The sequence below is a fragment of the Acanthochromis polyacanthus genome, chromosome 23 (assembly GCF_021347895.1).
Source record: "Acanthochromis polyacanthus isolate Apoly-LR-REF ecotype Palm Island chromosome 23, KAUST_Apoly_ChrSc, whole genome shotgun sequence".
Classification (NCBI taxonomy): Eukaryota; Metazoa; Chordata; class Actinopteri; family Pomacentridae; genus Acanthochromis; species Acanthochromis polyacanthus.
In genome coordinates, this window is record NC_067135.1 from 12,296,112 (window position 1) to 12,319,831 (window position 23,720).

The 23,720-nt window shown below is 38.6% G+C and overlaps 2 protein-coding genes across 3 annotated transcripts in view; one reads left to right on the plus strand and one right to left on the minus strand.

Annotated features, from left to right (window-relative positions):
• Positions 1 to 23,363, minus strand: txk (TXK tyrosine kinase). The gene is made up of 17 exons (XM_022191632.2): positions 23,240 to 23,363; positions 13,539 to 13,704; positions 8,044 to 8,095; positions 7,318 to 7,399; positions 6,625 to 6,756; positions 6,481 to 6,545; positions 5,992 to 6,051; positions 5,849 to 5,903; positions 5,584 to 5,663; positions 5,204 to 5,328; positions 5,054 to 5,128; positions 3,870 to 4,041; positions 3,569 to 3,785; positions 2,236 to 2,300; positions 1,603 to 1,721; positions 441 to 598; positions 1 to 171 (listed from the first exon to the last, which is right to left on the minus strand). Exons 2-17 carry the CDS (start codon positions 13,549 to 13,551, stop codon positions 100 to 102), a joined length of 1,542 nt encoding a protein of 513 aa, XP_022047324.1. The 5' UTR covers positions 13,552 to 13,704; positions 23,240 to 23,363; the 3' UTR covers positions 1 to 99.
• tec (tec protein tyrosine kinase) overlaps positions 16,831 to 23,720 on the plus strand; it is a 16,183-nt gene continuing 9,293 nt past the window's right edge. For both annotated transcript variants that reach the window (XM_022191630.2, XM_022191631.2), the window contains exons 1-5: positions 16,831 to 17,202; positions 19,068 to 19,271; positions 19,749 to 19,853; positions 20,078 to 20,159; positions 23,266 to 23,394. In XM_022191630.2, coding sequence (XP_022047322.1) covers positions 19,134 to 19,271; positions 19,749 to 19,853; positions 20,078 to 20,159; positions 23,266 to 23,394 — 454 coding nt within the window. In that variant the 5' untranslated portion in view covers positions 16,831 to 17,202; positions 19,068 to 19,133. The remainder of the gene's footprint in view (positions 17,203 to 19,067; positions 19,272 to 19,748; positions 19,854 to 20,077; positions 20,160 to 23,265; positions 23,395 to 23,720) is intronic.

The window sequence follows — 23,720 nt, forward strand, 5'->3', positions numbered from 1 at the left end:
GAAAAAATATTTATTTACAGTGGCAAAATACAGCATGTGTACATTCATGACAACATGAAAAAACAGTTTGAAGGTCAGCAATATATTAATGTGTGTGTGTCAATCTGAATTTTCTGCCAGTTTTCTGATTTCCTCCAGGAGCTCAGAGAAAGGAGGCCGGCCCAGAGCCTTCTGCACCACCGCCACCACCGAAGAAGAAGAAGAAGAAGAAGAAGAAGAAGAAGAAGAAGGGTTCAGATGGTTAACAAAAGGTGTCATGTTCAAATGTATACCAGGAGAGTAAATATTAAGTTTGATTAAATTGTGCTTGTGGAGCTTTCAGCCACATCCTGAAGTCTTTTCCTTTTTTCTTTTGTTTGTTTGTTCACCATATTTGTGGTTCATAGTGCTCCGAATAAATGAAAATGACTGATTTAATAAAAGAGTGCGCTGTTTAGTACCTCATGCCAGCAGCGGTACATGATGGCGTACAGCGATTGCGAGGCTCGATGAGGTCGGTACAGCCGGATCCCTCTGGTGATGTCGTTGACTACCTCCAGGTTGGATCGGTTTTCAAACGGAGTCCGACCCTCCGAGTAGATCTCCCACATCACCACACCTGCACACAGACACTGTTTATACCAACTGTAGACCACATTGTAGATTGTAGATTTGATTTTAGCAGGAAAAATATCAGCTGTTATTTGTAACTAAAACACATTTATCCGTCTGAACCCCAAAACCTGCCGGCATGTTTGAAATGAAACAGGAAGGTAATCAACCATGAGGCACCATCCTGTTGGAAAACTTCACCAAAACTAAGCTTAAAAGTTTAAGATTTTACCAAAACATGCTTCATTCTAAATGTATTCCTTAAAAAATTGACAAAAAAACTAACAATGTGTATTATATTCTGTAAAAGACTAAAAATCCTTTGGTGCAACCGTGAAGATAAGAGTGAGTCATCTGCAAAAAAAAGTCTCGAGCCAAAACTTTAGGGACATTTTGGCTGAACTTTGTGGAAAATAGTAAAATTGCAACACATTTAGTATGCAGAATTATTTTATTCCAGTATTGATAACACCTGTAGGGACTTTTTTCTATTCCTATAAACATGAATAATTCATTTTTCAACATTTATGTGGATGGGCACCATGAACTAGTCAATATTTGGGCAATACTTCTGTCACTGAAATAGGAAATGGTCTTTTAAGATGCATTTTGACATTGAATATTTTAAACAAAGTTACTGTTTTCATGTTGAATACAAGCTTTTTAGTTTTCCCCTTGTACTTATTAGTTATACAGGGCCATATTATTAAGGTAGAGTTCTGTTCTGATGCGTCTAATGAAGAACATTCACCACAAACCATCTGACCTGTGGTGTGATGACATGTGGCTACTCTGGTTACAGCGGTTTGATTACAAACAACACATTCGTCGGTCTCCATCTGCCCTACTTCTTAGATTTTACTCCCTGCAACTTCTACTTATTTTACCAAAATGAAATTAAAGTTGAAGGTTCACTGCTCACCACATAGAGTGTTTGGCATGCCAATATAACAGGACTTCCAGGGAGCATTAAAAGCACTGCAGGAGCACTGGAAGCAGAGTATTACTTACCAAAAGACCAGACATCAGACTTGCTGCTGTATTTACTGTAGTGGAGAACTTCAGGAGGAGACCATTTCACTGGGAACTTAGCGCCGTTGGAACTGGTGTACTGGTTGTCTAGAACATATCTGGAAACAAGAATGCAGCTTGAAACCTCACTTCACATTTTTGTTGTTTTTAATGATTTAGCATACTATGCTGGTAACTCCACATCAAATACAAGGCTTTATCCAGCAGGCAGTTAGCTTAACTTAGCAGAAGCATTGGCAAACAGCTAGCATGCTGTCTGAGAACAAAATCTACTTAAAAGCACCTTTTAAGCTCACAAATTAACACATTATAGATGATTATTACATTTATTCACCGTTTGATGGGAGGGAATATGTCTGAACATTTCTTGAGATAACTGATTTAGAATGAAAAAGATGTCCAAATGACTATTTTATACTTCTATCAAAACAAATTATATGTATCATGTCAATTACGTAGCATCAGAGTGAAGTTCTCTAACTTTTTCCAGTTCGTTTTTAGTCTTTATGCTAAGCTAAGCTAACGAGCTGCTGGCTCTGGCTTCTAATGTAGCACATAGCGTATCTCCCAAAGCACTAAAACACAAACAAAATTTTAAAATATCTGGAATACCTGGTCATTCCAAAGTCGCAGACCTTCACCACATTGTGCTCATTAACCAGACAGTTCCTGGCTGCCTGCAGGGTAGAAAAATATCCAGAAGGCAAACATAAAACTGACGCATTTTTCCAGCAACGTTACATGACAAAGAGGACATTTAGAATATATTTATTCAGGTACTGTACTTATACTGAATTGTATAAGTTTGAAACATTGAATTAGAGGTGCTCAATTACTTCAAACCTACGGTGGCCGAGACCCGCCATCGCTGCAAATAAAAGAAACGCTGCAAATAAAAAGAAACGCCGCTGCAAATAAAAGAAACACTGCAAACAAAAACAAACGCCGCTGCAAATAAAAAAGAAACGCTGCAAATATAAAAGCCACAACGAAAGTGGATTACTGGGGATTATTTTTGCCGATACACCGGTGTGAGAAGTAGACGAAGTAGAAGAAGAAACAAGAACAGGAGTACAACTTGGAAAACGAACGAGAAAGTAAGTGAAAATGTTAGTGTTTAATGTCACTACGTCTAATTACCTCAGCCAGGAGGTTATGTAATCATCGGAGTTTGTTTGTCTGTTTGTCTGTTAACAGCATAACTCAAAAAGTTATGGACGGATTTTCACCAAATTTTTACAGAATGTTCGGAAGAGCCAAAGTAACAATTGATTAGATTTTGGAGATGATCCGGATCACCGTCTGGATCCAGGATTTTTTTGAAGGACTCTGTACAATTGAAGGCCATCTCTCAATTGTACAGAGTCCTTCAAAAAAAAATCTTGTACCGTACAAACCACACGAATACCAGAAGTGAAAGCATGTAGAGGCTAATATTAACCTCGGCTAGTTAGCTCTCAGGTCAGACTACCTGGTGCTACTTTTCCATTTATTTTTATTTCAGATTAATTTGCTCAAATTAAATAGTATTTGGGTATCAAACATTTAAGTTTCGAATTGCAGAGAACAGGAAGAAGTGGATAAATTAGCTTTAGCTACGGCTAACAGCTAGTCTGACTGAGTCAATGCAGTTTAGTTTTTGCCTCAGTTTTTTTCATCAAAAGTAACGTAACACGTCAAAAGTCCATTTTCAGTGCATAGATACACCTGTCAATCTGTGCATTACTGCTCACAAAACATATAATAACTTCATATATATATATATATATATATATATATATATATATATATATATATATATATATATATATATATATATATATATATATATCGTACATTACACTGCCTAACTAAGGAACTCTTTCGGGCTGTAGTACCACCGTAGCTTGATAATTTGGACCTTTTTTCCATTTTCTTAGTTTTTTATGTTTTTGTGGTGACTGACCAGGTCTCTGTGGATGAAACTATGAGCCTCCAGGTACTCCATCCCCTCACAGACATCCTGGCACATGGACAGAAGCCACGCCTCTTTCAGAGTTCCGCCCTTTTGCCGCAGGAAGTTCAGCAGGCAGCCATTCTCCATGAACTCGGCCACGATCAGCAGGGGGCGCTGCTGCAGACAGACGCCGTACAGCTGCACCAGCTTCGGGTGGCAGAGCCTCCTGAGAAAAAAAACAAAGAGTTATAACAAGCTGCTGCTTCTCCTCTCTGTTCCTGATCATCTCCACATCTTCTCCCATCCTTACATCATGACTTTGGCCTCTTCGATGAAGTCCTCCTCGTACATGGCTCCCTCCCTGATGGCCTTGATGGCCACTTTGTGCTGAGCCCTCCACTTTCCGAGCCTCACCTGGCCGAACTGACCGCTGCCCAGCTCCTTCATGAAGGTCAGCTCACTGGGGTTGATCTCCCACTTCTCTGGAGGAAGGAAGACCGAACAGAGAAGAAACAGAAGCATCAGTTTGGTCTGTCTATTCCAGCTCAAGGCCACTCTACTTAAAGGCTCGTGCCACTTTTTAGCAAAGTGATCAAAATGGCAAAGATGTGTGTTTCAAGTTTCAGCTCAGAATCTTTCAAAGATGGTTCGTTTCACCATGATGTGCATTGTAAAAAATAAAAAATAAAAACTGTGACAACCAGGCAGCAAAAGTACAAGAAAAAATACATTGGAATACTGTTACATTCAAAAACTATAAAAGACAAAATAATGGAAAAAAAATCAGCAAAACAGTGATACTTCATGATTTCAATTTAAATTTTACTTTCAGACATTGTGAAGAGAATTAATCACTATTTGTAAAACAACTGGACTTTAATAATAAGGTACAGTTTTGGTGTGTTTTTTAAAATATATTTTTTAATTAAATGCACAAGGGGAAAATACACATTTACCATCTTTCAGCTCCTAATATATATATATAAAATCTTTTTTTCAAATGATGGCAGATATCAGCAAAATAATTATACTGTACTTTGAGCTGATTTTATCCACACTTTAAAACAAAATGTCAATAAACACTGGAACTGAAGTATTTGTATTAAAACAAGTTGTATTAGCGAGAACAAAATATTTAAAACAGAAAAAAGTTCACAGCCTGCAGTTCAACAGAAAAGTTCCAGATTTTTTTGGTGCTGATTTATCGATGTCTTCACTATCGTGCAAAGAAATGCAGAAATTTTTTTGCTTTTTACTGGAGGAAATGTATTTATTTATGTGAATTGTGTAATTGAGAAATGTAAAAAAAAAAGCGATTTCAATAAAATGTAACAATTTTATTCTTAGATGTTGATCATTTTGAGACAAATAGTGATAAGCAGTTCAAAGACAGCTGGAAATCCATTGTCTCAATCTGATAAATCATGTAATTGTAAAAGAAAACATCCCTTTTAAACCTTCAGAGATCCGTGGAGCATTTTAATGTTTTTCTACCTGAGCTGAATCCTGCTGTGGCCGGGACACACCTTCCCATCGGTCCCACTGCGTATCGAAGCCTCGTCACCAAACCTGCAAACAACAAATGAAGCATCAGATGCTGAACCGCTGTAGATGTGTGTGCAGAGGATCTGTGCGTTTGTTTACCTGCTGCGTTGTGTTCGTGGTAGTGTATAACGTCGGGGATGGAGCTGAAGATGTGTTTTTCAGCCAAGAAATACTGTCCGGTGTCAGTTATTTTAATCTGGTAATGTCTGATGTCTCCGTTAGCACTGAACACCAAAACAAACAGATAAGTTACTCAGGTTACAGGTTCACACTTCAATATAAAATACTCGCATTTTCGTGCAATTTATTTGCATTTTTATTTCAGCTTTGTGTCAGACTTCAGACTCTAACTTGGTTTTTTGAGGTTCTACTTTTGAGTCAATCAGCATTTCAGCTTTTGTGTCAAAAGAGCCGATGTAGAAACGTCATGAAATGGGACATTTATGAGAAAAATCATGATCTCTTTCAGTGAGAATCACCTTAATGTTTTGGTGTAAACTGAGACGGTATAAACCCCCTTTTGGCTGGACTCTCGCACAACAAAACCACCTTCTTTGTCCTAGAAAACAACACAAAAGTCAGAAAGTGCTTGACATATTTCGCTAAAGTTTTACAGATACCTTTTTAAATCTCCCTAATTTATGATGGAAAAGTTTCAAACAAGTCAGAGCTGGTCAAGCAGAAGGAACCTGATGCTTCTTTCCCATATAAACACACGTAAACGTGGACGTTGTGGGTTAATACCTCTTGTCTCAGCAGCTGCTCTGCTTCTGTCCTGGTGACGTTCTTGCAGTACCACCTGGACATAGAACAGCAAAATTAACACTTTGATCATAACAAATATCAGATTTCATAATTCCATTGTCACCGAGTTGAAGAAAACTCACGAGTTTGCCTCGATTCTGTTTTTCTCCGTCACATAGTTGCTGGGGATGAAGCCTTTATGCCTGATAAAACAACAAACTGACACTTCAGGACATTTTCAGCAGACATTAGTTTTACTGAGCAGTAAATAGTTTGCTAATAATTTGCTTTTTATTGCCACATTGTTGGAATCAGTTGAACAGAAAGATAAACCTAAATGTTAAATTCAGTTTCCTTAAACAATGCTCTTATTTTGGTCATTATTATAAGAAGTCAGCATGCAAGCTTTTCTACTCCAAGATAGAAGATAATACTTCAAGAATTTTTATATTAGCCTTTATATAACAAGAAATGTGTCTGAGAGAGCATAAAAATGGAGCCACAAACACTGAATTTCATCTACATACACCCCCTGTCAAAAGTTTTGAGACGAGTTCTAATTTGTTTGAATGAGAGAGAGTGGGGGTGTATGTCTCAATTGAAGTTGTAATGATATTCCTGGTTTTAACTACCCGTGTTTGTCCTGCGCTCGCCACCACAGCTGGTCCTGTTTGTGGAGGATGATGTACTCCTCCCCCTGAAAACACAACAGGCCACATCAACACAACGCCTCAACACAACTCTGTCCTTGTTTGTTTGTTTGTTTGTTTGTGTACCTGTCTGAGCGTGAGGTCGGTGTCCTCCTTGGCGGTGAAGTCGTACATGGCGACGACGCTCAGCAGCCCTTCGCCTTCGCTGTCTTCGCCCTCCGGAGGCGGCTGCGGCAGCTTCCTCCTCGACCTCTCGACCTGAGACGCACAAAAACTCAACCTCAAAATCTGCTGAAATTTATCTTATAAAAAAGAACAAAAAATGCACCATTTATGAGCCAGAAACTGTAAAAACAGAAAGAATTGGGTTGAATGTCCTTGAACCAATCATGTCATCAAAATTAGTTTATTCGACCCTTCTCATCAAAAAATTGCCACAAATCAACCATTTGCAGGAACCATATTCTGTAAAAAACAAAACATTCTACGCTACTCAGAGGAAATAAAGTGTCTTACTGATTCCACTGTGACCAACAGTCATGTGACAAAAATTCACAAAGTATGGATGCAAATTTTAAATAAAAAGTTGAAAAAAGTAAGTGTCACTATGTTTTTCTTAGTTTTGCTAACAGCTATAAAATAAATAATCAAAGAAATTAATTTTTCATGATGTATGTGTCATGCTACTCAGAAAACTTCTTCACGGTTGTTCTGTTTCCAGAGAAAATCGATTCTGCATTGAGGAACAATGAGACAGGAAAGGGAGAGGGTATATTCAGAGAAATAAATAAGGACAGACTGAAACACACTCTGTCCTACCCGGTGGGCATGTCCTGGATGTCTTCGGCCTCGGAAACAAAGTGAGGTGCTGTCTTCCAGCTCCACACGGGTGCTGATCGCCCTGAAAACAATCAGTCAGTTAATCAATTTGTTGGTCTGTGTGCCATGAGAACCTTTAATATACTTTACCAAACTGGTTTGCCAGTTTCAGTATTCCACGAGGCACGACTTCTTTTTTTTCTTTCCAGAACTAACCATCAATAATTTAGTTCAGCAGGTAGTAGCCTTCAGGTCTGAGAAGTGAAGTCTTAACCTGCATTCTTTGTAACGGCCAGCAGGGGGCGACTCATCAGAGGTCTGATTGTATTAAAGTCTATGAGAAAATGAGTCTAATAAGGATATTTTCCTTTAATATTGGTAACTACTACCCAGTTGCTTTTTATTAGATATATACTGGACATGGTGGAGGATATATTTATAATCTAAGTCGACCAGATCCAAAGTGTTGACTTCGCTGAGCATGACCTGGTTTTATTGAACTGATTTTAAATGCAGAATTAATGTTAAAATAGATGCAGAGTACAAAATAAAAGTAAAAAAATAACAACTAGAAATACTATATAGAATAATATATTACAGTAGTATAGTAGAATAATAAATAGTGTAATAACATAATAACTGCCTCTTTTGAATCTCTAAAAGAATATAAATGCTGCTTTAATAACATACACGTGTTTTTTTTTAAGTTGGACCCACAGACTGTACCTGGTTTGAACAGCACAGCAGCAGCAGCAGAAGACTGAGTGGATGGAGTGATCTGGAGGAAAAGAAAAGAATCGAGTTTGTAAGAATCACTGAAACAACTATTTGTTCTCACAGACACCAGGGGCGCTGCAGAGGAGAGTTAAACTAGTCGACAGTATGTGAAATAACTAGCAGCACTGTGGTGGAAACTGTGGGGACACTTTCATTTCTTTTTAATTTGCTATTATATTTTTCCTGACTGTGGTTCAGTCTTCAAGTCCTGCACCTCTATGGAAACAGAACAACCATGAAGATGGAGAGAGAACTCAGAAATGTCTTCTTTGTCATATGACACAGTCAGAATGACAGAAATTTTTTTTAAAAAGAAGAAAAATGTAATTTATTTGAATATTTATTTTGCAAACAAATCTAAATGTTCAGTGTTTTTTATTTACAAATGCTTGTACAAATTAGATAGTTTTCTGCAGGAAAACATACATAAATAACACAATATTAGAAGTATAGACAGGATTTAAAACTAGAGCTAAGCCAGAAATATAAACCATTTGCACCACATTCTACAAAGAACAACAACTCCTGCGCTGCTCAGAACAAGTGAAAAACTACGACAGACTCAGCAGTGACCAACAGTCACAAGACAAAAATCCAAAGAGTTTTCAGATTGCATTTCCACAGAGCAGAGAGGAGACAATTCAAACATAGTGGAACAATAAAATAAATGCAGCATGGCTCAGAGTCAGTAAACAGAAACGTTTTTGGAGGATTCATTCAGCATGGTGAAACATCTTTCTACAGCTGATGTGCAAAGCAGAGAGAAAAAGTTTGCAGAGGCTGTAAAGATCGAAATAGTTAAGACATGAGACACAAATTATGACATAAAAGAACAAAAAAGACATACATAATGATCCAAAAGAGAAAAAATGACAAGAGAAAGAGAAAAAGGTGACACAAAACGGCAAAAAACAAGACACAAAGCGACAAAAACGTGATACAAAACAATAAGGGAGACTGAGAGGAAAATAAAACATTACTGATTAACAAACTGAATGCAGTATAGCTCAAAAACAGTAAACAGAGGATGTTTGAACGGCTCTGTGAAGTGAACAATGAGAAGCTGCGAGCCGTTCGCTTGTGCAAATTGCCCACGCTTTCTTCAGGTGTTATCTGTGTGCCCCATGAGTCTGAGCTGTCCAAGCTGCCTTCACATGAATGACTAATAATGACACCTCTGAGTTTGAGTTGTCCACAGCATGTTTAATTCACACGGCTATACATGTGGAGCGAACTTAGAGAAGGATGAGTGTGAGCACCGCCCGAGTCCGATTGACTGGAGACTGGAGCAGAGCCACATTTACCGCTTTATCAGGGAGGAGGAGATATTAGTGATGGAAAAAATACATAAATGAGCCAGAGTCAAAGGAAAGGCAGCAGCATTTGGATGCACTTTTCTGGAGACGACACATCAGGCAGAGCACAAAGCAATACTTGTCAGAAAAAACACATCTCTTTAAGTCTGCGTCAACAAACAACTTGTGTAAGTTTGAATTATTCTGGTCCATATTGTATTTCTCTGATAAAAAACTACCCTTGGTTGATCTCCCAAAAGACAAATGAATATAACGACGAGCTAGTTTTTTTGAACGGCTCTTTGAAAGGAACATCTCCTCAAGATCCGTCTCCCTTCAAAGACTCAGAAATCCCATCTCTAACCTGTAGCATGTACAGCGATTTGTAAAGACGTTCATCAAGATATTTCTTTTACAGCACTGGAAACACCTTCATGTTGTGCATGAAACTCAACTTTTATTTGTTTCTATGCTCTTTGTTTTTGAGGCCTTTTAACTGTGTCATACGGCACGGAAGACATTTCTGAGTTCTCTCTACTTCTTGTCATGGTCGTTCTTTTTTCAATAGAGGTGCAGGACTTATATCACAGTGAAAGAAGCTAAAAACAGACAGAAACTGCTTGGTCTCATGCATAATGATAAACATGTTAATTAGTGCACTTCGGTGTTATTTTAACCTGCTTCTTTTCTCTCCAACTATATCTCATCATCTCCTCTGCACATCTGTGGTTTAGAGGAGGAGGACTTCGTCCGCAAGTCTAGTTTCCTTTTCGGCAGAATTAACACACTCTTTGTGTCCGTGTGCGTGTGTGTTTCTGTGGGCAGGTTTGTGGGTCATTTTCTCAGCATTTGCACACACGTTGCTTCCTGTGCGAGTTTGACAAAGACACACATTTGTCATGCGATTTAAAGCTGAGCATCGCAGTAAAAGCAGCCCTCACAGAGATGGTATCAGTAGAAATATCCCAGCATGCTTTGCGACTGTGATCCCTGCAGCACAAGTTCAGAGTCAAAGCCATAAGGAGCCATGAACTCTTCTGGTGGTTTGTGGTGAACCGACATCCCATTAGCACACTTTCTTGAAGGTTTCTGTTCGCCAGCCTCTACGACAACTTCACGTTTTTCACAAATTAGGTAAAATTAAGTAAGTTTTAATGACACTGACTTCTGATTTTCAACGAGTTTTTCCTACAAGATGAAAACAGCAAAATTTTATCCAGATTTACGTCAATTGGCGCAAACAAATAGAATAACACATGTAGTACCCTGAAGTGTACACTTGAAAAATAATTCAGGGAAACTGTTGTCACCGCTTAATTAAATGTACAGAATAAAATCTAATTTAAGTTGCAAACATTGTTCTAAACTGTTTTTAGAGTGTAGCTTTCGATGCTTTGTATTATCTCACAACTATTGTTTCTTCTTATGTGGATTGTTTTTCATGCAGGCATGTGTTTTTTCGACCAAAAAAAAAACCCTTAAATGCTTAAAAAAACTTCTATTTTAGAGTCAGTTTACACCTGAACCGACTCTCGAAACTTTTTAATGACCCTTTCAATCCAATTCCAGTTCAGCTTACTCATAATTCTATTGTCTAATTTATTCTGTTTTCTTTACCTCATGAACTACTTTTCTCTTTCCCATCGTTTTCGTTCGCTTGCATCGTGCACATATTTGGTCTTACAGGATTCAAGGAGTCGCTGTCTTTGTAAAAACAGCAACATTGTTCATTTACTTCTTTGTATTTTGTGCAAAAGCAGCCTAATCGCAGATGGACCCTGAAGTATTTCAATGGTAAAAGTTACACAAATGTCTGATTCCATAAATGACCCAAACCAATCAATATGTCTTTTTATTTTAGGTGGGAGAAATCTTTCATTTTTATAAATCCAAAGGCAAGATGCTGTGTTTCTGAGTCAGTGTCAGGTTTTCTGACGAGAACCAGAAGCTAAAGAGATTTGCAAGATCTCCTCAGAATCAGCTGATTCTTTATCTACAGTAACTTTACGATATTTATTGAAGCCAAGAAACGTTTCGCATTCATACTATGAATATTTTTAGAGTTCTAGGCCCTTAAAATACATAAAGGTGGGTACAAATTTTGTGCTTTTTAAATCATGTTGTTTCCCATCAATCTTAAGCCTCACAACTTCATCAGCACAACAGACACAAACATGAAACTTTCAGGGCTGAAAAATACATTTGAGTTCTTATAAAAACCGCAGCCAAATCAGTTTTACATCCACTGCAGGTATGACAATCAGTTTTTGTTAATTTACTCTTTAACCACCTTTGAGGATCAATATTATGGGATGTATCATAGTTTGAACAGTAAAACTGCAGCAGTTTAATGTCTATTACATTATAGAAATCATATAAACAATCATTGGTTCCCCAGATGTGTTTTGTTTTCTGATAATTCACAGGAGAAATTCTGCTTTATTATTTATTAGCTGCATATCAGTGAATTTCCAGCTGATCTAGTTTGAGTAGCCGGCTGATGGAAAATTTCAGTGAAGTTAAATTTATCTACTCTCTAAATTGTATTTTTTTCTTACATTATTAAATCTTTATCTTGTTTTTTTTTTTTTTTTAAATCTCACAGTTTAGCATCTCAATATTTATGTCACATTTCAGATCTTGTATGTGGAGTTAACAGGGTTAAAGCCGGGACTAATATCTCATTTTTTAAAACTATTTAAGGTAGAAGCTATGAATTTCTGCAGCTCATTTATAGACTAACTGAATAATCACCTCATGATGGACAATAAAATACAAGTACATTTTAAAACTGGGGGCTTTTGGGAATGTAAACAGGAAGTGGACTGCATGTACAACAATATTGAATCTGTTTGTTTTTTTTTGCACATTTTGTCATATTAACCACTGGCACCTTATTTATTGCATCAAAAGTTTAAAAAAATAATTTGCTGAACCGTTTTTGTAAATAAAAAAAGCTTCAAAATGAGCCGCCATGTTAATTGGTTTGAAATCCAGGAGCAGAGAACCTCTGAGTGAAGCGGCGTCCAATCAGGTGCGGCAAATGTTAGCAAGATTGAAGTGGGGCGGAACATGTGGTGATTCCAGTTCAATCCTGCCATATTCAGCATAGATGGAGGCAACTGGAGTTTAGGTGGAACTAGTGTTTCTCAGGAGACCTGTATGGAAACCAGTGGGTGAATGATGGAGGGTGAAGAGGTTCTACGATTAAGGGATTTGACTGGCTGTTTTTAGCCGGGGAAGAAGCGCTCTTTGACTTTAGTAGCAGTTTGCGTCTGATGCGTATCAATTCAAGGATTCAAGGGTTCAAGGATATTTATTGTCATTGCATTTCTTCGACGAAACTTTCCAATGAATACATATTTTCTTGTTTCTATTGTTTCTATTGATCAAGAGCCAGTTGGGCATTTCCTTGAGCGCCACGATCAGGTCAAAATCACTTGTCAAACTCTTTCGTTTGTGATCAAATACCTGAGGAGCTAATGCAATATTTTCTTGAGCCTCAGCTGCTGTTAGCATGCTAGCTCCACTAAGATGGTGAACATCAACCACTTTTATATTAGCAGTATCGCTATGAGTGCTGTTGTACTTTTTTGGATTTGAAAAGCCCCTTTAACCTCCATCTGGGTGGCTGAACCGTTGTGCCAGCGACAGAAACAGAACTGAAACTTCACATTAGCTGCTTTTCTGAAATCAACAGATTGGAGGTGTTACTTTGCACACAGGTGTCTCTGCCTTTCTTGAATCTGCGCTGTAGCAGCACTTACGCTGCTACAGGGGTGAAGAAACGGCCACAGCCGAGTGTTTGTGGTCCTACATAAATGAAAAGCAAAATCATCGCTTCTGAATCTGTCATGGATGTAATTTATCTTACTTCGGAGGATTTTAGCTAGAGAAGGTTGAAGAAAAAGCAAAAGCAATGAGGAGATGTTTATACTTCTGAAGTTACGTTGAGAAAGAAGCGAAGGGAATACTGGCTGTCATGTTCGTCTGTTTTTCTCACTTCATACACTGATTCTTTGCACTTTATTCTCGATGATGTTCTGCGCAAAGTTTTGGTTCTGGAGATTTTTTGGATGCCGTTCTTCTCCTACAGAAACATAACGAAGTGCTCCATCTGTGGACGCAACAGTGTGCACAGCCACTTACTTGAGTGAATCATGATTGTCTCTTCTTCCTCTTCTCTTTGTTCCTATTCCTCCTCCTCTTCTATCTCGTCCTCAGCTCCAGCTTTTTGAGATCAGCGTCGATTTCTGTACATTCGGTCGCATCGACGGTGCCGATATGATGCCACAGGTGGGAAACCTTGAAAGAGCTGAGTGACGAGGATGTAGAGAGAAAGAAAGAAAGAAAGAGAGAGAGAGAGAAGGCAGGTGGGTGGAGGAACAGAGTGGGCGAAGAAGACAAAAGAAAGAAGATGTGAGGTGAAAACTATAGAAGAAGAAGTTTTTATTGTATGTTTAACACTGCTGTTGTTGTCTGTTTAGGCCACATCAGTTTTAAAAGTCTGATTTTAAGTTAAATCATCTATATGTTCAGTGTTTACAGAGAGGGAGAGATAAAGAGAAAGAAATCGAGAGGAAGTGAAAGAATGACGTCAACGAAACCACAAAGCATCCGTCGATGAGAATAACTCCAGGAAGGACACGCAGAGTAAAGCTCACAATGCAAAAATAAAGTCGCGTTTTCAACTCTGCTAAGTTTCATAGCCTCAGAGTTGATCCAAAATCTGATTGTGTGACTCAGCCGAGGCGTTTCTTATTATTGGTTATTAGGGGTGAACAGTGAATCAGTTTCAAGTCTAAATTTTAAACAAACAGCAAATCACAAAGGCTTCTGTTGATGGTTTCTTACATTCTGTTAAGTTTCAGATCTGTTACACTGTGAATAATATAAAACTAAACCCTGACTTTAAAAACATATTTCAGATTCAAACAGCTTCCGACAAACTGTGTAACTTGCAAAAATATATTTATTGGCCAACATTTCAGTGTTAGACCTTCACTGGGCAAATATATTGGTACAAAGTGAAGAATCCATGTTCAACAGGGAGTGGCTCTGATTCTGCCACCAATTAAGTTATTAAAAAAAACACTGAAGCCATGTTCAAGCTAGACACGACAGTCACTGTGTCAGATTTGGTGATTAGAAAATCCCAACTTCTTGCAGTGACTTTGACTGAGACACATGACAAAGTATGACATCTGACTGATGTCACCATGGATTAGGAGAAGCAGACTAATCTTGAAAGAAGAAAGTGAATGATACAGACTGTTTTTAGTTCAAAATGTCTAAAAAAAGAGAGTGGATTGTCCTTTGGTCCATCTTTCATTTTTCCAGCTGAAAATCACTCTATGCTCCTGTTGCTCAATGTCACGATTACGGTGTTTATAATCAATTGCATTTGATTAATTGCTACTGATATTTAATTAAAAATACATTTCAAATATATCAGAAGACAGAAATTGACAAAAAATGCACTGTAGATAAGCTGAAGTACCTGGCTGTACCACCAGGTGGAGCCTCTCAATATTCATTGTGATGGAGTTGCAGGTGTGTTTGCTGACTGCCTGTAAGGGTTCATAAAAGAAGCGCCCTCCTTGGTGTCTAAATGAAACTGTGGTAGTTGTGTTGCTGAAGTACGTTGTAAAAAGGCAGCTGTCTGGTTTAGCTATTTACCGTTTAGCTGCGGCGCTAACTCAGTTCGGGAGCTGAGTGTTTTTCAACTTGCCTTTGGGGCATGAGTTGAACTACTGAACATCTCTTAACAATTAATAACTCATGTATGGGTCATAAAAGCTGCTGAGAGGACAGTCTTGCAATTCCTGTCAAATATTTTACTTATTTAGTGACGTTTTCATACATGATCCTGCCAACATGACACAAATGCTGCACTAATGTATGAATTCGGTCCGAAAACCTCTTAAAGCATCTAAGAATCTTAAACATTATCACTATGCACTTTCCGGCATCTTCATAAGTCTCCTCGATCGTTCTTCAGCTTTAAATCTAATATTTAAACATTTTGTTGGCTGCAAAAATTTAAAAATCTGCGATTCAAGAAACAATACGTAAAGAGGAACTTTGTGAAAACTGTCATTAGTTTCTCTCTTGCATGAAGAGTCTGATGTTTTGTAACTACATACAAAATACCAGATACAGAGTTTGAGAGCATCACTAAACACACAATGAACCAGCTGAGAGTTTTTTCAAAACAACCGTGTCTAAGCTGCCGATTATTTACTACTACTGCTGTTTCTAACAATAGTGGTGGTGATAAATGTCTATTTTCATGAACACACAGGAAGTTTGAAGTCTCTGTGAGCTAATTTTCCAAGAAAAGAACTGAAACCAGCTGCCGTGACTGCAGTAATATGAAGTGCCAGAGAGCTGATGTATATAAAATACAGCTGGTCTGAAACAGGTGAGAGCACAGGAAGACATTTCGCCACAATCCTGCACTGGAACTTTAACCAGCTGTTGATGATTAAACCTATAAAGTTTCAAATAACCTCAGTGTGGTGGATTATTAATGTTTTCATTTCCTGGGCCTCAAACGACTTTCCAACAACAACAAAAAAAACTTAGTCTAGTCTAGATATGCAGTGACTAGCTCAGGAATGCTCATGACTAGCCTAAAGATGCTAGTGCTAAGTTTAATATTGCCAGATGCTTGTCTAGAGATGCTAGTAAAGTTGCCTTCTAACAGGTGAATTACCTTCTTTTGTTCAAAAAGCCACCTAGTCTTAATCCTAAAGAGCTTGATTCCAGTGATGCCCGAAGGGTCTTACTTATTTGACTTTGAAAAGTTTGATTATCCAAACTTTAATCTTTTTGTTACAATATCAGTCATAAACAACTCTCCAAAGTGCAGCAAGAAATCCAGTCCTAAGCTCATGGAAACTGCTATTCCAGAGCGCAGCGATGAGCCTAGGAATGCTAACTGTTCGACTAGGGATGCTAGCAGGTATGCTTTCTGGAACAGGCGAATTACCTGCCCTCGTGTGGAAGTTGCTAATTTGGATATGCTAGTAACTAGCATTGAGATGCTAGTGATAGGTATTTTTGTTATAACAGGAAATTTCACTTGACCTGCACATTTTTTGTTGGTTTTTACGTACAACATTCTCTCACTGCAAAACTGCATAAGTTTTACACAACATGTACATTTATCCTCCTAAGACGTGTTATTCACATATGTGGACATCTTTTTTTGTTTGTTTTTCAAAAAGAGCATATTGTTAATAATAACAACAACAACAACAATAAGAATATTAATAATAACAATATAAATGTCATATTATTATAATATAATAAATATAATAAACGTAATAGTGACTGACATATTAGATATTATCCAGTAATTATATTTATTGATTACTCCTTATCCCAAATAACTGGAAGAAATCTAAAATGCAAGCCCAACCAAAGCTCGGGTCTTCACAGATAAAGTCACTGCTGTCTCTTTAAAACGTCTCGACTTTCCACGAACTCCAAAAAGTTCCCAGTTTCCAGACATCCCGCAAACTGCACATGCAGCTGCTCCAAGCTGCAGTGGATCAGAGTATTTTCCACTCTGCTGTCAGACTCATTTGAATACACAAATGATCTTAGAGCCAGCTGATCTCTTTCTCTCTGACACGCACACCAGAGGAGGAAGTTTGTGAGTCCGTGCAGTGTGTTGGCTGAGCGTGTCCGCCTCCCTCTCTTCATTTCCTGAATCCTGCTCCTCTGATTCACAGCGACAACATGGGAGCCTGAAGGCGCAGCAGCAGTATAGAACCGAGACGAAACCTGAAAATGAAGCTCCGAGGTAAGAGCGACTCTGCGCATTTCTTCTTTTACTGTCGCTATTTGTGAAGAAACTGCTGCTGCTGCGGCTGTCAGTGAACTAAACCGCGGAGCAACAGGTTTAACTGCACAGCTGCAGCTTCACCGCCACTTTGAAAGATAAATGAAATAGAAACACAGAAAACTCACTAGTTGTTTAAATAATTACAGGAATGTATCTTATAGCAAAAAGAAAAGCCAATAAATTCGTTAAAGTATCATGAGACACTAATTTTCTTATAACCTCTGCATTATTTTTGTTATTATTATCCTGTTTTATAGGTATAATATAGGAATGTTTGATTTATAATATAACCACGCCTGAACCTAAACTAAACCACTTGAGGGCAGGTGTACACACTGCCTGCTTTTCTCCCCCATGTGTTGCATTCAACTGCTGTGGGAAACATGGACACCACGTTCAAGTGTCAATAAATCAGTGTTTATCAGTGACTTTTCTCAAACATGTCAAATGTAAATTGCAGCCATCCAGACAAGAACGCTGCGGATGGCAGAATATAGAATTAAGTTACTCTGTTCACTAATGGGGGCTGCACAGTGGTCGTGTCCCGGCTTTCCCAGGATCTTTCTGCATGGAGTTTGCATGTTCTCCCTATGCATGTGTGGGTTTTCTCCGGGTACTCCGCTTCCTCCCACAGTCCAAAAATATGCTGAAGTTAATTGAGTACTCTAAATTGCCCATAGGCGTGATTGTCTGTCTGTATATGTAGCCCTGCGACAGACTGGTGACCTGTCCAGGGTGTCCCCTGCCTTCGCCCGAGTCAGCTGGGATAGGCTCCAGCACCCCTGCGACCCTAATGAGGATAAAGCGGTGTATAGAGGATGGATGGATGGATGGATATTCATTAATGGTTAACAACTGACTGCACCACGAGTTGCTCGTCTAAACATAAACATTTATTTCATTTTTTCCCCAAATTTGTTGTTTGCAAGCTGATAATAAGAAAACTATCAAAATCATTAAGCGCATAGATTGAGGCCAACTGAATAAATAAAAATGTAAAATTTGATTAACTGTTGCAGCTCCAAATAAAACAAAAATGTGCAATCAGAGAGAAGTAAGTAAATCAAAAGTGAAAGCTGGTCAGGGGGAGTTCTCAGGTCAATTTCTTTGGTCTATGAGAGGATGTGAAGACTTCAGCTAATAAAGGAAGGTAGTGTCTACAGATACAGACCCGTACCCGTAGCCTGTGGGCTACGGGTACGGCACTTTCCATTTGCCAGACAGATACGGACCCGTACGCGAGTCTCGCGAGTCAAGAAGCTGCTAACTACTGCAAACTGTTGAAAGGTAAGCAAAGGTTAAGGTTAGGGTTAGTGTTAGGGTCAGGTTTAGGGTCCGTACCTGTAGTACCGATGCTACGGGTCCGTACCGCTAGCGTCTACCGGGAGTCACGTGACCAGATCTCGCGTATCTGATTGGCAAATGGCAAGTGCCGTATCCGTAGTCCACAGGCTACGGGTACAGGTCCGTACCTCTAGCAACAACCATACAGGATAAACTGAGTAAAATTTGCGAAGAAAAAAACCAAGTACCTAAAAGTTGTTGCTCAAATCTGCTTTTCAAAAACTGAAGAAATGGTTTCTGTTTCTGTTGCAGTTCTGTTTCTTTTGAAGAATTATTTCTTCAACTTCTGTGTAGGATGGACTTTCTGTCTGTGGCCACACTGATGACACAGAACTGATTCTAGGAATTTGTTCAGTTTCTTCAAACAGGGTTGACAGACTCTTTTTAATGTCTGGGACTGATTTCAGTCAAACGGGTCAAAGAGAATGTATATCTGGGGGGAAAATAAGCATATATTAAAATTGTGCACATTTCCTCAGCCTAGCTACATTCATACGCCACCTGAAAATATCGGCCAATGGGCTGAGGGCGTGGGCGGGGCCAGGATGAGTGCTGAGTCGCTATTGGAGGAGAGGCTGATCAAGCGTTCGCAGCAGAAGAAGAGGACGTCGCCGTTGAACTACAAGGAGAGACTGTTCGTCCTCACTAAGAGCAGACTGACATACTACGATGGAAGAGCTGAGGTTGTTTTATTGCTTTGGCTATGCTACTTTTTATCAGCTTTTCAGCTCTGGATTAGCTGTTTTCTTTCCAATTTAACATCCCATCACAAACATGTATATTTCTGTGAAAAAGGAATGTACATTTTTACATTTGTTTACATGATTTTTAAATGATGAACTCATGCCAATAATTTAGGAACGTCAGTGTTTAGGCTAGGGAAGCTCATGATGAGCTCATAAATGCTAGCTGATAACTTAACAACACAGTCATGCTTACTGAAAAGAAGACTTGCATGCAAGGTGCTAGTCTACATGACTAGTCTATGCTCGTAAATAATTAAGCTGACAAATGCCAGATTCTATTTTATTTTAGGAATGTGATGGCAGTAAGTACTGGTAATTTAGATATGTTATTGACTAGCTCATTGACGCTTTCTTGAGACACTCAACTTTATTTGCGACGACAAGCTGTTGTTGACTCTTTGTTTCGATCAACAGAAGAAGTTCAGGAGAGGCTCAATTGAACTGAGGCGCATCAGATGTGTGGAGATCGTAAAGAATGGAGGAGGGATCATCCCCTGCGAGAACAAATACCCATTTCAGGTACAAAAAAGAAAAGGAATGATGGGAAATGTAGTTCGGTTTGGAAAAAACACACAAACTACCCTGAGACAGAAGGGACTGACAGACACACAAAACCTCTTAAACTGAAATTTGCTAGAAACATCTTTGGCAAATACGAAACTAATTTACATTTTTAACTGGAAACATCAGTATTTTTTTCCGAGCATGTGAACAGACAAACTGTTTGTTTTTTTTTTGTCCAGGTGGTTTACGATACTAACACCCTCTACGTGTTCGCTCCGAGTCACAACAGCAGAAGTCTTTGGGTCCAGAGCCTCAAAGAAGGTGAGATAAATTTTACTCATGGAAACAGCAGAGCAGCACATTCACAATACAGTATGAGTTTATGTGTCTAAACTGCTGCAAAGATGTTTTCACACTTTAAACCACACATCTGAAACTGGTTTTTACACCTTCCCTGCAGCCCCGTCGGTTTCCACTGCTCTTGTCAAGCGACATTTTTACCTGAAACTCGACCCGCAGCTCACATTTATTTGTCATTATTTTCTCAGTCAGTTTGTTGTTTGGTCAGAAAATGGTGAGAGCGTCAATCAGTGTTTCTCAAAAGTCTTGTGTCGACAACCTGAAGATTTTCACTTCACTGTTATGCAGAGCAGAGAAACCAGAAAATATTCACATTTAAGAAGTCATAATGATAGAATTTAATTTTTTTCCGTCTGTAAAAAATTACTCACACTGACCGACTAACACTTTAAAGCTTAAAATCGTGACAGTTCCTCCAAAATCACTGCATTTTATATGTCTCAGTTAAAGTAAAAGTGAAACAGTTTACTCAGAAAAGATCAATCATGACTGAGCTGCAACTTATCAGCTGAACTACAGGCACAGAGAGGAATCAAGTATGGAAACAAACTAAAGTCTAAGTAGTGAAATATCTACAGTATGTCGAGGCACCGTATTTTCCAGTATTGCTCACAGTGAACAAGACATTTCTGAGTTCTCTCTCCTCCTAGCCATGACTGTGCTGTTTCCATAGAGCTACAGGACTTTATATTGTAGTGAGGATGATAAAAGAAGGGCATTAATTCACTGGAAAGAAAATTAAAAGTGATCTTAAATTTGAAGATGCTTCTATTAATTACAACAGCAGCACTTATACATTTGTAATTTCACATATTTGTAGCTTAAAGGTAGCTCGTGGGCTCTGCAGAAAGGAGCTAGTATGACTAAAAACGACAGAACAAGTAGGATTCATTTCAATTTACTGCTCACTATTGAGCCGTGGTTTTGAGATGGTGAGGCTTGGACAGATGTGACAAACAGATAGCGTGAGAAGCAGGTGTGTGTTAAAGCAACAGGAAGCTGGTTATTGTAGTTTGGCTGATTTAACCCTGAGCTCGTAGAGTCTTAACAGATTCAGGTCACAACACACAGATATGGAGGGGCTTACATTCCTGAGCGCGTCAGTATCTCTGGTGTCCGCCTTCAGCTTAATCATCGTGCATTCATGGAAACTCTGCAAACAGCAACGGCGCCAATTTACCAAATTAAACACAAATGTGGTCGATCTAACCAAACTCAAGAGGGAGCAAACTACGTCAATTCACTGCAGTGTTGAATTTACAGTTTACATCCCCCAAAGCATTATGGGGACTTCAGTACATAGACATGAGCACAATTACAGGTGATCCTTCGGCAATTTGTGTGGTTTTTAAGGTTTATATTATCCAAATAAGTAATCCTGACACATTAAAAAAGTGTCTTCAGCAACTCACTAAGGTATTAGGAACCAACAAGTCCAAAAGTTGCCAGACAAAAATGAGAAACCTGCTTTCGTCTAAATCAGTCTAAATCACGAACCTCCCATTTCAGAAATTTCCATAACTTTCTAAGATATTTTTTCCGCTGGTGTGACTGGAAATGGTTTGATTCAAACGTAGAAAAAGAGCTTTATTTAGCTGGAAACAGCAACTGCTTTCACTGGATGGCTTTCACTGCTGTACTTTTTGCAACTTCTACGAAACAAGTAAAATTCAAATCTCACCCAGCACTTCAGCAACAATATATACACTGCCTGTCCAAAAAAGAAGTCGCCACTTGGATTTAACAAAGCAAATAGGTAAAAGCCTTTCAATGGATAATTCCTGCAGTGATGACAACAACTTATTTAACCCTAGCCCCTTAAACTTCAGTGTACCGCCAGCAGTACACCTACTAATTTGCATAGGAATTTCAAGAATGTCCGACGGCTGCAAAACACTATATATATATACAAACACTATACACCGATGGAAAGCTTAGATTCTCATGAATCCGCCGGTATAAACCACTTTCAGATGTGATTACCACAGCGGGTGAGAAAAACACATTTGTCCGACAAAAACGAATATCCATCCATCCGTTCTCTATACACGGCTTCAACGCACACAGCGCGACTCACATTTCCGGGTTTATTATTACACACAGAAAAAATATTCCACAAAAAACGGCCATAATCCAACCTTGGACATCCAGACGACACAAGCCAGTAAACTGTTTTGTCCAAAACATGTCCTGAAGTCGGTATAAAATCCACGAATCGGTCGTTTTCAAGGAAATGCACCTCATGATGCGCGTCCAATATTCCCCGTATTTTTCGTAATTTTTTTTATTTAAAAATAGAATATTAGCGATTTTTTGTACTGAAAACAGCTGGAATTGACTGCAGCTTAAAGGGCTAGCTGATGCAGTGAAGAGCTTCTCATTTCGTAAACAACCATGTTGGAATACATATCTTGTGGTCATGGAAAGGATGTTAATCTGTTTCAGAAGGGTCAAATTATTGGTCAAGCAAAGAAAACAACTAAAGAGATTTATGAAACTACTAAAATCAGGTTAAGAACTGTTCAACGCATTATTAAAACCTGAAGGATAGTGGTGAACCATCATCTTGAAGGAACAACTGTGGTTGGAACAAACTCTTAGATGATCGTAGGAAGTCAACAGTAGAACTCATGGCTATGTTTAATCGTGGAAGTAAGAGCATTTCCACATGCACAATGTGAAGGGAACTCAAGGGATTGGGACTAAACAGCTGTGTAGCCCTGATCAGTGAGGCTAATCAGAAAAAAGGTTTCAATTTATTAGGCAGCATAAAGATTGGACTGTTCCAAGATGACGATATCAGGATTCATGAGGCAGTGTATTTTAAAATGGCTGTAATGAAGAAAAAAGAAAAGTAAAACAAATATTAACTTGATGGTGAGTTGTTTTTTTAATCTCTTTGGGACATTCTGGCATCCTTTAGCTCATTGTTTTGGTTTTATGCAGCTTTACTCTTAATTTTCTGTTATAGCATCGTCTTTGTGTGCAGCAGACTGACATTTTGAGATGGAAAGTTTTTTTAATCACATTGTGTCAATCACCTTTCTCTCTTCACGTGTGAATCCAGAGATCAAAGATAACCCGGCGGTCTTGATGAAGTTTCACCCTCAGTTCTGGCAGGAGGGGGCGTGGCTCTGCTGTCGGCAGGCAGAAAAACAAGCGGTTGGCTGCGAGGAGTACAATCTGTTCGGAGACAGTAAGAGACGCACTGACACTTTAGTCTCTTTGTACCATTTCATTCATATCTAGCACACAGTTTTAATGTTCACCATCACAGAAGTGACTAAGATGAGTTTAACCTGAATTCCTCATAAGGACAGCAAGAGACGCGCTGCCTTAAATCTTGCATATACTTGATTAAACAAAAGAAACTTTTTAGCTTTTGTTAATTTTTTTACAAAAAGCAAAAACAAACTCTGTCACAAACACACATTAAAAAATAACCATACAAATCACTTTAAATTCCTGAGATATCACAGCTAAATAAACCTGTAGAAGTACTGCCAAATTCTACCCAGTGTC